This window comes from Pinus tabuliformis, chromosome 2_1, assembly GCF_031772625.1.
Source record: "Pinus tabuliformis cultivar Carrire ecotype Pingquan chromosome 2_1, CPIR1, whole genome shotgun sequence".
Taxonomy (NCBI): Eukaryota; Viridiplantae; Streptophyta; class Pinopsida; order Pinales; family Pinaceae; genus Pinus; species Pinus tabuliformis.
Window position 1 is genome coordinate 991131576 of NC_142299.1, and position 16463 is coordinate 991148038.

General features: G+C 37.5%; 1 protein-coding gene across 1 annotated transcript; it reads left to right on the top strand.

Moving 5' to 3' along the window:
- Nucleotides 1-1708: 1708 nt before the first annotated feature.
- Nucleotides 1709-2426, top strand: LOC149203963 (uncharacterized). Its single transcript, XM_089400285.1, has one exon. The coding sequence runs from the start codon at nt 1730-1732 to the stop codon at nt 2141-2143; it is 414 nt and encodes a 137-aa protein (XP_089256411.1). The 5' UTR covers nt 1709-1729; the 3' UTR covers nt 2144-2426.
- The last annotated feature ends 14037 nt before the right edge of the window (nt 2427-16463 follow it).

A 16463-nucleotide genomic window follows, 5' to 3' on the forward strand; every position in this document is an offset into this window, starting at 1 on the left:
AAGTACGACGCCCTAAGCCACACTATGAGCCATTGACAAAAAAATAGAATCGAATATGTACGTTGATTGTTTGTTTTTTTTTTCTTTTTGTAAGTTTGAACCATGTAAGTTTACATGATTTGAATATCTTAAAAGTTTTCAGGGCATTAAATCTATTTATGCATTCAAAAATAAAATTTAAATAACTAAAAATTACAATTTCACATGAAAAAGAATTGTATCATTTGATTACCATGAAAAAACAAAAAACTTAAAACAATTACATTGAAAAGCAATGACCCATCCCTCCAGCACTAGTGAGTCATTGAATTGATTCTTACATAGAGATCACTAGGATAAACAAGTTCCACAATGCAATACTCACCACGAAGGTCTATAGTGAACATGTCACTCATTTATTCTCGAATACACAAAAAAGAGCAAAATAAGTAACACTAAAAAACATAGACCCACCACGCTAGAAAAGGTCCATGGTGCCATAGTCATAGGATGGATCTATAATGAGCATGTCACTTTGTTATACCAAGTGTACCAAAAAAACATTGAGTAAGTTTAAGCAAAAAATCTCATACACAAGTTGACTTATAAGTATATTATGACCTTAAATTAAATTATTACAATCAACCAAAATCCGTCCATAGTCAAATAGTCCCTAAAAAACTTATAATAAGGGTCACAAATTATCCCAAATATGTCACAAAGCATTTACCAATCCCTTAAAAATAATAACTAAATAAATTGATTCTCCCCGAAGTGACTATTAATGTAAATGAGATTCACAATGTAATACTCACTAAAGGGATCCACAATGAGCGTATTGCTTGGTTGTTTTCCAACACCAACAAATTCAGTGTATATTATATCATTAATAACATACATAATAATACTTAAACATGTATATATAATTTTCGGTAAAATAGTAATCTATAATAGTAGTCTAATGGTCAGATGGTTTTGCTCTTTTTTTAAAGTTTGATTTAAAATTTAATAAAAAAAATTTAGAATCTTAAATTTCAACTATGTAATAATATATAAATTTAATATTAAAAATATATTCCCTAATTTTTTCTTTATTAAAAATATATTTTGAATAAACTAAAATTCACATCTAACTAAAATAGTATCATCAAATTCCAACTTGAATAATAATATTTACATGTAAATAAATAAATACCAACACTGAGACTACAAGCTTCTGGAATGTCCGGCCAGACTGCCACCCGAATCCTGGAAGGAGGCAATTACACTTGTGAGTGACGACACGATACTCAAGCGGAGCCTTACGTTTAGTTTTAGGAAGACAATGGGGCTTGTCGATATTCCACCACGTGGTATACAGAGTACCTCAGGGAAAGGGCTAACGAGCCTGCCCGCTTACCTGCAAGTTCGATAGCCATATAAAACGGATGTGCGCTGTGCTTTCCGAACACTCCGTCTCCACCGAAAGCTAAATAACTATCAAGCTTACAGGTAAACGGGCATTTAATGCCCGATAGCAAGCTCGTTAACCCTTGCCGTCAGGTAGGTCAGTTGCGATGAAGATGGACAGTAGACAACCTACTTTCTCGAAACACCAAACCTCGGCGTGCGGCACAATTAACATTCCCGAATATTCCAACTCACAGGCCTTCCCCCCACGCAACCATCCTCTCGTGTCTATATATATATATTCATAGTTGCTTTCTGTCATTGCAAAGTTGAATACCTAGCGATCATTGAATCTGCCAAAATGCCTGTCACAGACATACGGTGCGCTGTAAATGAAAAGCAAAACCATACGCGCGGCGGCGGCCTCTGGCGCGTCTGTTCGCTTGAAGATATACGCAAGAAACTGCTGCGATGGGAAAGGAGTCCAACTGCCTTGGAGGCCGAAGCCAAGGCCCTGGAATTGGAAAAGCCCTTTCCAGGCTCTTTAAATGGCGATGAAAATGAGGGCTTTTCCTCAAGAAATGGAGGGGGAGACGGGCCCTGCGTTTTTCAGATGCCGGTGGATTATCCTCGGTATTCCAAGGCCGATTACGAATCAATGCCGGAGTGGAAGCTGGATAATCTTTTTCACGAATACGGTTTGCCGATCAGAGGAGATTTGGCGTTAAAGCGGAATTACGCCATGGGTACTTTCCTCTGGCCTGACCAGCTTTGAATAAAAGATTTAAAGGTATATGAGTATACATCCTGGACTTGCCTGATTGATTCTGGGCAAAGCTTTTAAAGTGTGAGAGCTCTGTATGACATCTATTTAGTCATGGATGTCTGGTTAGTATATGAGTTCATTGCCATAATCTCCTTTCAGTCCAAATTGTGTTAAAAGGGGATGCATATTATTGGGTAGGGTTTGCGGCTTTTACATCTGAATCTATTTTCGGTTTAGGGTTTGTTTACAGAAAATTATTCATTCAATAGGTTTTGATTACAGGCAATTATTTATTACTGGAGTTGTAGGGTCGTGTGTCACACTCCAACAGTACATAATTTTTTTTTTTTTTTAAAGACTATATTCACATCACTCCTTTTACATTTACATATGCATTACCTTACTATGTACGTTAATAAACAATACAACAACAGATGTTTAATTATACAATGGGACATGCATAGCATTCGACCCACACCTCACAAAACGTTCACGGTGCATACATTTGGTCAATCAATACAATGGTTACGTATATGAGGTTGGTGATACATTACACAGGTGGCACTGTGAAATTAATGGTATATTTATGGTAACTTCTCCCGAGACATCTTGAGTCTGCGATGTTATGTCCGGCTCTGGCGTTGTTCCAAATGGTCTATGCATCACCGTCCATCTGGAGGGTTCGACGGTTAGATGGCACATTGCCATGTGATGCCCGGTGCTCTAGACGCTTACAGCCTGGCACCTTGGCTTGTCAAACTTCGCGCCAATGCATCCCGTAGACTTACCGGCTATCGGACGGTAGATACCCACTTGCTGCAGATCGAGGGTCCCTGTGATGCCACGAAACGGTAACATGTTTCTAGTTATATATATGGATAATCTGCCTTCAACTCTCGTTTTGTTTCATTTCATTATTCTTCTGAGCGATAGCAGGGATGCAACCCTGAGCACTGCTCCGCAATTACGCAGGTTCCTCCAAGGTTTTAAGGCATGCCACTACAGTACTTGGCTCGGCCTTTCTCCGTCCAAGAAGGTATCTACTCTGCAATGTATACGATGCCAGGTTGTTACCGGTATCATCATTTCCCATTTACTTTAGTTACAGACTTCTGTGATTTACCTCAAGGTCTTATCTATTACTGTATTATCGTTTTCCCCACGGATTTATGTGTTGCATCAGGGATATCTAACATTGGGGTTATTGTTTTCACGCAGGTGGTTGACTGTCATCCTTTTCCCAAGGACGCGGAATCGCCCTTACCACTGGTTAACCTATCATCGGGTAAGGGTTCGAGCACTTAAGTTCATTTACACGTTTCTTATCAGGGTTGTGCTGAATGTTATTCCCTTGGCAGGGCTGTCGGGTTTGCATTTCCTCTGCGCAAGCTCAGGATCCCCGCATATGCGGAACTCCTCTGCTATAAGGCATATTGTTCTGAGTTGATTGCAAACAGGATTTATTAGTCTTTGTGTTGTTAATTGACTAAGGCTGGTTTTTATTGAACACGGCCGATATTTGCTATTAAGCTGTGACTCCGCCGTGAAGGCCTTTGTTTTCTGTTTTAACATTGAATGAAACAGGATTATGCGCACAGTTAATTTCATAGGTTCAATACTATTCAAACTGTTTCTCTCCGGACTGACTTGATGTCGATTTTTCAATGAGGAAATATATATATACATTTGGTTTACAGAAAATGGTGTTATGATTTCTTTCGATATTAATAATGAATCTGCATCTTATGATATTCCGGCTTTGGTGCCTCGGCCGGCTAAGCATAGCTACAGCTCGGTCGAGGGTGTTCACCAAAGAGGAGCGTGCTTAGTTAACGCGGGCCGAGGGTTGCATGTGACCTTAGTCACCAAGCCACAGCCTCGATGCTCACGCTTATCATTTCATTTTGTTAAACTGCGAATGTATATAGCTTTTCGAATGTATATAACTTTTCTGTTCATGCGATGCAGTTACATGTATATGAAGGTTATACTATAGTCATATTCTTGTTAATAATCTCTATTCCCGCGTTTCGGTTGACCAAGGTTAGGATACTCCATTACCTGGGTTTTAAAGTTGTTTTACCATTGTTTATAACAGTAGCACAACCTGTCTTTTATTAGTTTGCTTGGCCGCGGCTTTCATTTTTTTTTTCATTTATGGTTATAGTTCAAAATGCAAGGGTTTGCCCATCTCTATTGACAGAGAGCGCTTCGTTTCTTCTAAAAGCGAAGCTTACCAGTTCTGTATTCTCGTGCTTACATGATTATTGGGGTTTTATCACCCCGTCTCTTGATACCCGATGCATGCTGTTTCTGTTATTACAATCATCCATTTTTCGTAACTCTATTATAATGTAAAGGTACCATACAACTCCATACAGTCTTTAATATTCTTTTCTGTGAACTATATATATATTCGACTCTGTTTTCAATTCGATTCTGTTCACATAATACTAGATAAAGAGAACAGTCAAAGGACCTTTCCTTTAACTCCATATTCACAGTACAGTATCATACAGGAAACATTTCGGCAGATTTATAAGTAGTGAGCCATACCTGTTTGACTGCCAAACCTATTTGTAATGCTTGTCAATCCACCCGTCCGTAGGAAGAATTCCTCTTTGTCCTTCCACCCCCAAGCACTTGCAGGTCCTACTCGACCGCAATTACACTGGTCTCGCCAGTAACGCTATCTGATCCTAACCAGACATAGCGTACACAGGAAAACTCTTTTCCTCTTATGCCATCTGATCCTAACCAGACATAGCATCAGTATTTTCTTTCTTCTCTGCCATCTGATCCTAACCAGACTTGGCATTTTCCCCCTTTTTCCTCTGGGGTCTCAACTACCTCAAGGTAGTTAGGGTTCCAATGTAACTGATTCCTCAGTTACTAACCATGATTAATCATAACTCAGTTCAAATAGTACCAACACAATTGTCTTTCATTAACATAAAATTAATAACAGGATTATACATATTTTTCAAATAAAGTCTTTGTTCAATAATTACTTTCACTATTTACTAACATTGACTTTTCACAAGGGATGTTACATCTCCCCCTCCTGAAAGTCTACATCGTCCCGATGTTGCTGTTCATCCAAAAACAGTCTGGGATAAGTATCCCTCATCATTTGTTCATCTTCCCAGGTGGCCTCTTCAGGCCCAAAGTGCTGCCACTGCACTTTAACCTGGATGATGACCCTTTTCCGCAGCTCGACTCTTCTCCGATCTAATATGTTCACTGGTTCGACCAGGAACTCTCCTTCCGGTTCCACCTGAAACACATAACAATTAAATCAGCTACTTACTAGTATTCTATTTCAGTTTACATTATATGACAGTCTTCCCTTACCTGAATGTCCTGCCAACTTATTATATGCCTAGGGTCATACACATATCTCTTTAATACTGATACATGGAAGACATTATGGACCCGAATATGGCTGGGTAGGGCGAGCTGGTGAGCTACCGGCCCTACTCGTGCCAGAATTTGGAATGGTCCACAAAAACGCGGTGCCAATTTGGCACAGGCATTCCATTGGAGGGTACTTTTCCTAGCTCGAATTCTGATGTACACATGTTCACCCACTTGGTACTCTTTAAATGTTCTCTTCCGATCTGCAAAATTCTTCTGCCTGTCCTGTGCCATCTTTAGATTAGCTCAAACTTTTTTCACCATGACCTCCATCTCTTCCAACATCTCAAGACCCAGCAAGAATTTGTCCTCCGGTCCACCCCAACTGGAGGGTGTGCGGCATTTCCGGCCGTAGAGTACTTCGAATGGGCTCATCTTCAAGGATGAGTGATAGCCATTGTTATAGGCGAATTCCACTAGATGTAGATACTCCTCCCATCGCGTAGGTTGCTGCATCACATAAGACCGCAGCATGTCCTCCAACACTTGATTCACTCGCTCAGTCTGTCCGTCAGTTTGCGGATGATATGCGGTGCTGAAGCTCAATTGTGTTCCTAGACCTTCAAATAAGGTCCTCCAAAAAGCTGAGGTAAATTTAACATCACGATCAGATATTATTACTTTCGGCAGCCCATGAAGTTTAAATATATTTTGCATAAAAATGTTTGCGATTTGAGCTGCACGATAAGTGGATTGAACCGGTATAAAGTGAGCTGACTTGCTGAGTTTATCCACTACCACCATTATAGAATCATTATTCTTTTTGGATCTCGGCAAACCGGTAATAAAGTCCATGGTTATGGTCTCCCATTTCCATTCTGGTATGGGTATTGGCTGTAATAGTCCTGCAGGATGCTGATGTTCAGCCTTCACCTGTTGACACTCCAAACAGCGCGCCAGGTATTCCACAACATCCTTCTTCATGCCTGGCCAGTAATACTCCTTCCTTAGTGAGGTGATTAATTTCTGGTAACCAGGATGTCCTGCATAAGGACTTCTATGATTTTCATCCAGAATCTTTTCTTTAATACTGCTCTGATTGGGTATATAAATCTTCTTCTGATAGCACAAAATGCCGGCTGTATTCAAGGTGTAACCTTGTTGTATGGAACGGGTATCTGAATTCTGCACTAAATGCTTCTTTTGCAAATAAATCTGATCTTGCGCCGCAGCCTCCTCAATCTCTTTGTCAAGAGTGGACCATCCTTGACTGATACCAATCTCATAAATACAATGCACTTTTCGGCTTAGTGCATCAGCCACTCTGTTCTCCTTTCCCTTTAGGTGTTTAATTTCGAAATCGAAATTTCCCAAAAAGTCCACCCATCTTGCTTGTCTTGCGTTTAGAGTGGGTTGACTAAAGTAACTAGTCAAGCTGTGGTGATCCGTCATTAGCAAAAATTTCCTCCCTACTAAATAATGGCGCCACATCTTCAAAGCATGGATCACAGCGGTTAATTCCAGATCATAGGCAGAATATTTCTGCTCATGCTCTTTCAACTTCCTGGATTCATAGGCAATCACTTTACCTTCCTGCATTAGCACTCCACCCACGCCCTCCTTACTGGCATCTGTACAAACTACATACTCCTTTTCGGGATCTGCCACACACAACACAGGTGCTGTGGTAAGTAAATGCTTGAGCTGTTCGAAGCTCCGCTGACAGTCTGTTGTCCATTTAAACACTTTTCCCTTCTTTTGCAAGGAGGTAATGGGGTAGGCAACTCTAGAAAAACCTTCTACAAACCGCCGGTAATATCCAGCCAGCCCCATGAAAGATCGAATATCTGCTACATCCTTGGGTGTAGGCCATTCCATTATAGTTTTAATCTTTTCGGGATCTACAGCTATACCTTCCTTTGTAATAATGTGACCCAAATACTGGATCTGTTCTTTATAAAAATCACATTTGCTGAATTTTCCATATAACTGATGCTCCCGTAAAGTCTGTAACACTATCCTTAAATGTTCCTCATGCTCTTTCTTATTCCGGGAGTAAATAAGTATATCATCAATGAAGATCAATACAAATTTGTCTAAGTATTGATGAAATACACTATTCATCAAACACATGAATGTTGCAGGTGCATTAGTTAATCCAAAAGGCAGTACCACAAACTCGTAATGTCCGTAACGAGTACGAAAAGCTGTCTTGGCTATGTCCTCATCTTTGATTCTGATTTGATGGTAACCTGATCTTAAATCGATCTTTGAGAAGATGGTCGCCCCCTTCACCTGATCAAACAGCTCGTCAATGCGGGGTAGTGGATATTTGTTTTTAACTGTCAGTTTATTCAGCTGTCTATAGTCTATGCACATTCGCAGAGTCCCATCCTTTTTCCTCACAAATAGCACAGGAGCTCCCCAAGGAGAGACACTGGGGCGGATGTACTTCTTTTCCAGCAACTCTTGCAGTTGCATTTTTAACTCAGTTAACTCCGGCACACTCATTCGATAGGGTGCTCGGGACACTGGGGCTGCTCCGGGTATCAGCTCAATGGTGAAGTCCAAATCCCTTTTGGGTGGCAGCCCTGGAATTTCTTCAGGAAATACATCTGCAAAATCTTGCACTATTGGTATATCTTTAACAGTTGCAACCTTATCCACAGAATCTGCAAACCCCACTTGTACTGCATAAATCTGGCACTTATTCCGAATACACTTAACCAGCTGTGAGGCTGTGATTGGCCAAATCTGCACTGGTTTCTGGATGCCTTGAATCTCTTTTCCCACACCCAGCTCATCTCGGTAAGAGACTGTTTTTGTTTTACAATTAATTACAGATCACCGTCGTTCCAACCAGTCCATTCCTATCAGCACGTCATAGGAACCAAGAGGGAGTACATTTAATTCAGTTGTTATTGTTTGGCCATCTAACCTTAATGGACAGTTGCTGACTTTAGTTAATACTCGTCTTTTGGTCCCAGTGGCCAGCTGTACTAGCCAAGGGCTTTTAAACTTAGTGGTTTGCAAACCACAGCTTTCCACAACTTTGGGACTTATATAGCTTAAAGTAGCTCCTGGATCTACTAAAATAGAAATAGTTCGATCAAAGATCTTACCTTCAAACTCTATCATTGTTGGCTGGTAATCAGCTTGTCGATCCTCCAGTGCTGCATTTATTCTGGGCATAGATCGAGCCACATCTCCTACTGTTGAAGCTTCATAGATCTGGGACAGCTGATCGCTGTCCTTCCGATGAGGGCAGTTTCTAATATAATGGGGTCCGCCACAACCCCAACACTGAACAGGTGGCCGAGCTGAGCCTTCATTGTCCAGTCTAACTTGCTGTTCACTGTATTTGGATTCTGCAGGAGGCTTGAATCTGCTCTGAGTTTTAGCTGGATTTTTAGTATTGGCTCCCTTCGAAAATCCTTTCTGAAAACTGCTGCGTGCTCCCTTGCTACCCGTAGGCATTTTACTGCCCCGCTTATCTGTCCAACGCTTTCCAGAAATTTCTCCTTTGGATTTGTTCTGCTGATAACACAGTCTTGCTTTTCGAATTGCTTCATCCATGGTTTTTGGATTATCGAACTCTATCCTTTCTCGCATTGTCAGAGGTAGACTACTAACGAATCTTTGTACCTTAGCCTTCTCTTCACGAATATAGGGTACGTAACGAAGCAGGGATGTGAACTTAGTTACGAACTCATCAATGGTCTGCTGTCCAAGCCGCAGATCGTGAAATTCTCGCGCTTTTTCATCATAAAAGCGTTCTGTCAAATACTTCTCCTTGAAATATCTTTGAAACATTTCCCATGTCACATCTTGTTCACTCACTCCCCGCACCATTTTGACCTCCTCCCACCATAGCGTGGCTTTGGCCTGCAGCTGGAATATAGCCAGCCTTGCCTTAAGATGATGATCATATTCATACACTTGAAAATACTTATTCATATTAATTAGCCACGCCTCTGCAGCTTCCTCTGATTCCCCGTCGAAATGAGGTGGTTTAATTTTCCGAAACTCCCCTTGTAGTTCCATCCGGGGTCTTTTTGGGGTTTGAATTTCAGAAGCATTGACAGACTTCTCTCCTCGCGTCTCTGCCCTGTCCTCTGTTTCTTCTGGTTCAGTATGATAGCTCTGTTCATCTGTTATTCTTGGCTATTCAGGTCTCGGATGTGACTGTTGTTGATGTTGCTTATCAGATAAGCTTTTCAGGATCCTCTCCTGTTCAACATTCAATCTTGCGTTATCCTCACGCAGTCGGGCCATTTCGTCCTTTAACTCCTGCAATGTCCTCAATAGCGTCGAGTCAGTGTTGCGGCCTGCTGCTCCCAGTTGTACCCAAAGCTCAGGATTTCCCTGAGGTTGTTCCATGTTATCTGGTGGTTCCAGATTTCCATAAGGAGCACTGTTTGCTCTTCTCATTCTGCTACTACCTGTTTCAGAATAACTTATTAAACAGATTTAATTTATCTTTGGCGTACTTCTGAACTTTTATCATGATACTATTTATATTCATGTTACCCAAAGGTCACAGAGTTGTAAACCTTGGGCTCTGATACCAATTTGTCACACTCCAACAGTACATAATTTTTATTTTTTTTAAAGACTATATTCACATCACTCCTTTTACATTTACATATGCATTACCTTACTATGTACGTTAATAAACAATACAACAACAGATGTTTAATTATACAATGGGACATGCATAGCATTCGACCCACACCTCACAAAACGTTCACGGTGCATACATTTGGTCAATCAATACAATGGTTACATATATGAGGTTGGTGATACATTACACAGGTGGCACTGTGAAATTAATGGTATATTTATGGTAACTTCTCCCGAGACATCTTGAGTCTGCGATGTTATGTCCGGCTCTGGCGTTGTTCCAAATGGTCTATGCATCGCCGTCCATCTGGAGGGTTCGACGGTTAGATGGCACATTGCCATGTGATGCCCGGTGCTCTAGACGCTTACAGCCTGGCACCTTGGCTTGTCAAACTTCGCGCCAATGCATCCCGTAGACTTACCGGCTATCAGACAGTAGATACCCACTTGCTGCAGATCGAGGGTTCCTGTGATGCCACGAAACGGTAACATGTTTCTAGTTATATATATGGATAATCTGCCTTCGACTCTCGTTTTGTTTCATTTCATTATTCTTCTGAGCGATAGCAGGGCTGCAACCCTGAGCACTGCTCCGCAATTACGCAGGTTCCTCCAAGGTTTTAAGGCATGCCGCTACAGTACTTGGCTCGGCCTTTCTCCGTCCAAGAAGGTATCTACTCTGCAATGTATACGATGCCAGGTTGTTACCAGTATCATCATTTCCCATTTACTTTAGTTACAGACTTCTGTGATTTACCTCAAGGTCTTATCTATTACTGTATTATCGTTTTCCCCACGGATTTATGTGTTGCATCAGGGATATCTAACATTGGGGTTATTGTTTTCACGCAGGTGGTTGACTGTCATCCTTTTCCCAAGGACGCGGAATCGCCCTTACCACTGGTTAACCTATCATCGGGTAAGGGTTCGAGCACTTAAGTTCATTTACACGTTTCTTATCAGGGTTGTGCTGAATGTTATTCCCTTGGCAGGGCTGTCGGGTTTGCATTTCCTCTGCGCAAGCTCAGGATCCCCGCATATGCGGAACTCCTCTGCTATAAGGCATATTGTTCTGAGTTGATTGCAAACAGGATTTATTGGTATTTGTGTTGTTAATTGACTAAGGCTGGTTTTTATTGAACACGGACGATATTTGCTATTAAGCTGTGACTCCGCCGTGAAGGCCTTTGTTTTCTGTTTTAACATTGAATGAAACAGGATTATGCGCACAGTTAATTTCATAGATTCAATACTATTCAAACTGTTTCTCTCCGGACTGACTTGATGTCGATTTTTCAATGAGGATATATATATATAAATTTGGTTTACAGAAAATGGTGTTATGATTTCTTTCGATATTAATAATGAATCTGCATCTTATGATATTCCGGCTTTGGTGCCTCGGCCGGCTAAGCATAGCTACAGCTCGGTCGAGGGTGTTCACCAAAGAGGAGCGTGCTTAGTTAACGCGGGCCGAGGGTTGCATATGACCTTAGTCACCAAGCCACAGCCTCGATGCTCACGCTTATCATTTCATTTTGTTAAACTGCAAATGTATATAGCTTTTCGAATGTATATAACTTTTCTGTTCATGCGATGCAGTTACATGTATATGAAGGTTATACTATAGTCATATTCTTGTTAATAATCTCTATTCCCACGTTTCGGTTGACCAAGGTTAGGATACTCCATTACTTGGGTTTTAAAGTTGTTTTACCATTGTTTATAACAGTAGCACAACCTGTCTTTTATTAGTTTGCTTGGCCGCGGCTTTCATTTTTTTTTTCATTTATGGTTATAGTTCAAAATGCAAGGGTTTGCCCATCTCTATTGACAGAGAGCGCTTCGTTTCTTCTAAAAGCGAAGCTTACCAGTTCTGTATTCTCGTGCTTACATGATTATTGGGGTTTTATCACCCCGTCTCTTGATACCCGATGCATGCTGTTTCTGTTATTACAATCATCCATTTTTCGTAACTCTATTATAATGTAAAGGTACCATACAACTCCATACAGTCTTTAATATTCTTTTCTGTGAACTATATATATATTCGACTCTGTTTTCAATTCGATTCTGTTCACATAATACTAGATAAAGAGAACAGTCAAAGGACCTTTCCTTTAACTCCATATTCACAGTACAGTATCATACAGGAAACATTTCGGCAGATTTATAAGTAGTGAGCCATACCTGTTTGACTGCCAAACCTATTTGTAATGCTTGTCAATCCACCCGTCCGTAGGAAGAATTCCTCTTTGTCCTTCCACCCCCAAGCACTTGCAGGTCCTACTCGACCGCAATTACACTGGTCTCGCCAGTAACGCTATCTGATCCTAACCAGACATAGCGTACACAGGAAAACTCTTTTCCTCTTATGCCATCTGATCCTAACCAGACATAGCATCAGTATTTTCTTTCTTCTCTGCCATCTGATCCTAACTAGACTTGGCATTTTCCCCCTTTTTCCTCTGGGGTCTCAACTACCTCAAGGTAGTTAGGGTTCCAATGTAACTGATTCCTCAGTTACTAACCATGATTAATCATAACTCAGTTCAAATAGTACCAACACAATTGTCTTTCATTAACATAAAATTAATAACAGGATTATACATATTTTCAAATAAAGTCTTTGTTCAATAATTACTTTCACTATTTACTAACATTGACTTTTCACAAGGGATGTTACATCGTGCCTTCACAATGTTGTGTTATAGACGGCATTAGCAAAATTAGCTTTCGAGGGAATTCATGAGGTCCAGAAAGGAAATTGGCGACAGAGCTACCAAAAGATAGATAGGAATTATAATCCGCTTTAGTAAAGAGTTCCCGGTAATCTGAATGATGCAAGTCGGAGTAAGAATTGATAAAGTATAGATCATATGTTTGTGCATGGCCCATTCTACCCATTCTAAAAGGAATTCTGGTCAACAAATTTGAAGGGAGATGGGGAGGAGATGGTCATATGTTAATGACTTACTTAACGCAGTTGAATCCCAAACGATATCTAATATAATGCACTGCGTAAACCCTTAATACTTAAATTAAAAAAGAGTGAAGGGATCTCTACTTGAATGGTTCATGAGGTACAATACTTGCTAAGGTTTTGCAAATGGGGTAGCAAGCTAAGTGGGCTTGATTGTGGGGAAAACTCCACAGTTAAGCACGCTTGAGCCAGAGGAGATCTGGGATGGGTGACCTCCCGGGAAGTCCTGGTTACCGGGTGCAAGCCCCAGAAGTGACGATTGATGCTATGTGTTTCATTTCACTAGCTTCAATCCCACTTCTTCACCCCTTTGAGCATCACTCAATGCAATGAGTGCTAAGTGAACAATTCAAAAATCATGAGAAATTAGTCAGTTACGACTACCTCTCATGGAAATGGTATGTGTGCGTTAATGACTACTTAATATAATGCACTGCGTAAACCCCTAATACTTAAAAAAAAATATTTATATTTGTACATAATAAGATCATGTTTTAAGATGCATTTTGCCGCTTAATGTTTCAAGATACATTTTGTGGTTTACAATTAACGAGATGATATTTTTCTAAGATAAAGGAATCTCGTTAATCATACATATTATATATAAAAAGAATTTGGAAGCAAAATTTTTATATTGTGAGAATTTAGAAGTCATTTTTTTTTAATGTATTTCAAAGTTATGAAAACACTATTAAAAATAGACAAAGCTAAAAGTTCAAGTTTATTTTGATGAGTGGTAAGTTAAAGTTAAGCCCAATTTTTTTTTGGTAAAGTTAAATTATTATATTTTATTTGAAATTATTGTGCGATAGAATTATTACTAGAAATAGACCAAATTAAAATTTAAGGTTTATTTTGATGAAATAAGTTAAGGTTAAGAAAAAATTATACTCTAGATATTTTATATTTAAAAAAATAAAATATTTTATATTTAAAATTATTAATATATTTGGAATGTTTTATGTGTAAAATGAAATTGTTATATTTTATTTAAAATTATTATCTAATAGAAATATTATTAGAAATATACTAAATTAAAGCTTAAAGTTTTATTTTCTGACGAAATACTTTAATTAAATTAAAGCTTAAAGTTTTATTTTTGAGGAAATGCTTTAATTAAATTAAGCCACAATTATGCTCTAGAAATTTTATATGTAAAAAAATTATATTTTATTTTAAATCATTATTAGATATTTTTGTTTTGTAAGTTTGGTACAATTACATTTTCATCATGTCCATTGGACAGGGAATTGAACCTTTGACTTCACTTTACATCAAAGAGTGTATTAAAGTTGCACCCGATCACCATTTATTTGGTGAAATACTTTAACATTATACTTAATTTTAAAGTTTATTATGATGAAATAAGTTAAAATTAAATAACAATTATGCTCTAGATATTTTATATGTAAAAAAATTATATTATATTTTAAATTATTATTGTATATTTTTGTTTGGTAAGTTTGGTACAATTACATTTTCATCATGTCCTTGTCCCTTTGAGTTGACTTTACATCAATGAGTGCATTAAAGTTGCACCCGATCACCATCTATTTGGTGAACAAATTATTATTATATTTTAATTTTCATCATGTCCATTATATCACTTGGACGATATCACCGGGGGACTCGGGATTGAATCCTTGACTTTACATCAGAAAGTGCTTTAAAGTTACATCCCATCACCATCTACCTCGGAAACAAATTATTATTATATTTTAAAAATTACATCCAATCACCATCTATCTAGCAAACAAATTATTATTATATTTTAAATATTCCATATCTAAAATTAAATTATTATATTTTATTTAAAATTATTATGTAATAAAATATTATTATATTTTAAATATTCAATATGTAAAATTAAAATATTATATTATATTTAATAAAAATATTATTAAAAATATACCAATTTGAAGCTTAAAATTTATTTTTGATGAAATAAGTAAAAATTATGCTATAGAATTTATTTTCGATGAAATAAGTAAAAATTATGCTCTGGATATTCTATACGTAAAAAAAAAACAGAGACATTCTATTTAAAATAACTGTGATATTATTCTACACGTAAAAGAAGGAGACATTCTATTTAAAATAATTGTGATAGGATATAAAAGGCTAAAATTCCAGTGATAGTGAATAATGGATATGATCAAAGAGCTTAGATATGTTTTCTATAATTATTTTTTAATAAGTGGTCATTTCTATAATTACTTTTTAACAAGTGCAATTTGAAGAGGTATAATGGTTGAGAATGTATTATAAGTGGTCATTTCTATAATTACTTTTTAACAAGTGCAATTTGAAGAGGTATAATGGTTGAGAATGTATTAAGAAATATCATGTGTATATTTCTATAACAGTTAATTAAGTCTTTAATTTCTCAAAAATTAAGTCTTTAATCTCTCAAAAAATTGCTTTAGAAGAAGTAATTCTTCTATTTTAGATTCTAAGTAATAAAAGGGAAATATAATTGTTTTACAATTTTTTTTTAATTTTTTATCTTTATATATGGGAAACACATTAGTTTGTTTGTTGATCTTTTTGTTTTAAGACATTTATTTAAGATTATCTTGTTCCTATAGAAGTTAACAGGTTAAAATTGGTATTTTGAAAAAAAAAGAAAGCTTAATTCTCTAAATGGTAAATGACACCTATATCATTAAAAAAAAATTATAAATAAAATTATTAATTAACAACCTATATCATTAATATCTTTTTCACAAATCAATTCAAATATGATGTAATTACTATTCACTTTTTATATGATAAATATAAGCCTTTTCCCGTTATAAAATTTTACATTTATAAGATCTCATATCTTTCCCAAATTACATTTATCATAAAAAGTTGAAACGAATTTCATTTAAATAATATTATATAAATAAAAGTTAATAATAATTTTGTTTAAAAATATACTTGGTTTATATTTTAGAATAATAATATAATATATATGATAAAAGATCTTTCAATAATATATTTTTCTTACAAATCTTAAGGAGCAACCTAGACTGATCCAATCTTGTTCCTGATGATTCAAGTTGCCAACCTCATTGGGATTAAAGAGACAAGCTGATATAGGCTCAAGAATCATAAACAATGCTTTAGATGTTGCTCTTAGAGGGGAGATCCATTTTTAAAGATTACCTTATTCCTAGAAATCTAGATGGTCTAGCCTAAGATTTTTGGTGGATTTTCCCAGCATCAGATCGAGAAGGAGGAAGCTTTCTTAATTGAAAGGGGCTTAGATTTATCATAAATAGAGATAACAAATACATGATAGTTGAATTGATTTATGGATAATGATAACAAATACATTATAGTTGAATTGATTTATGAATAATGATGTTACTAGTAGAGGTT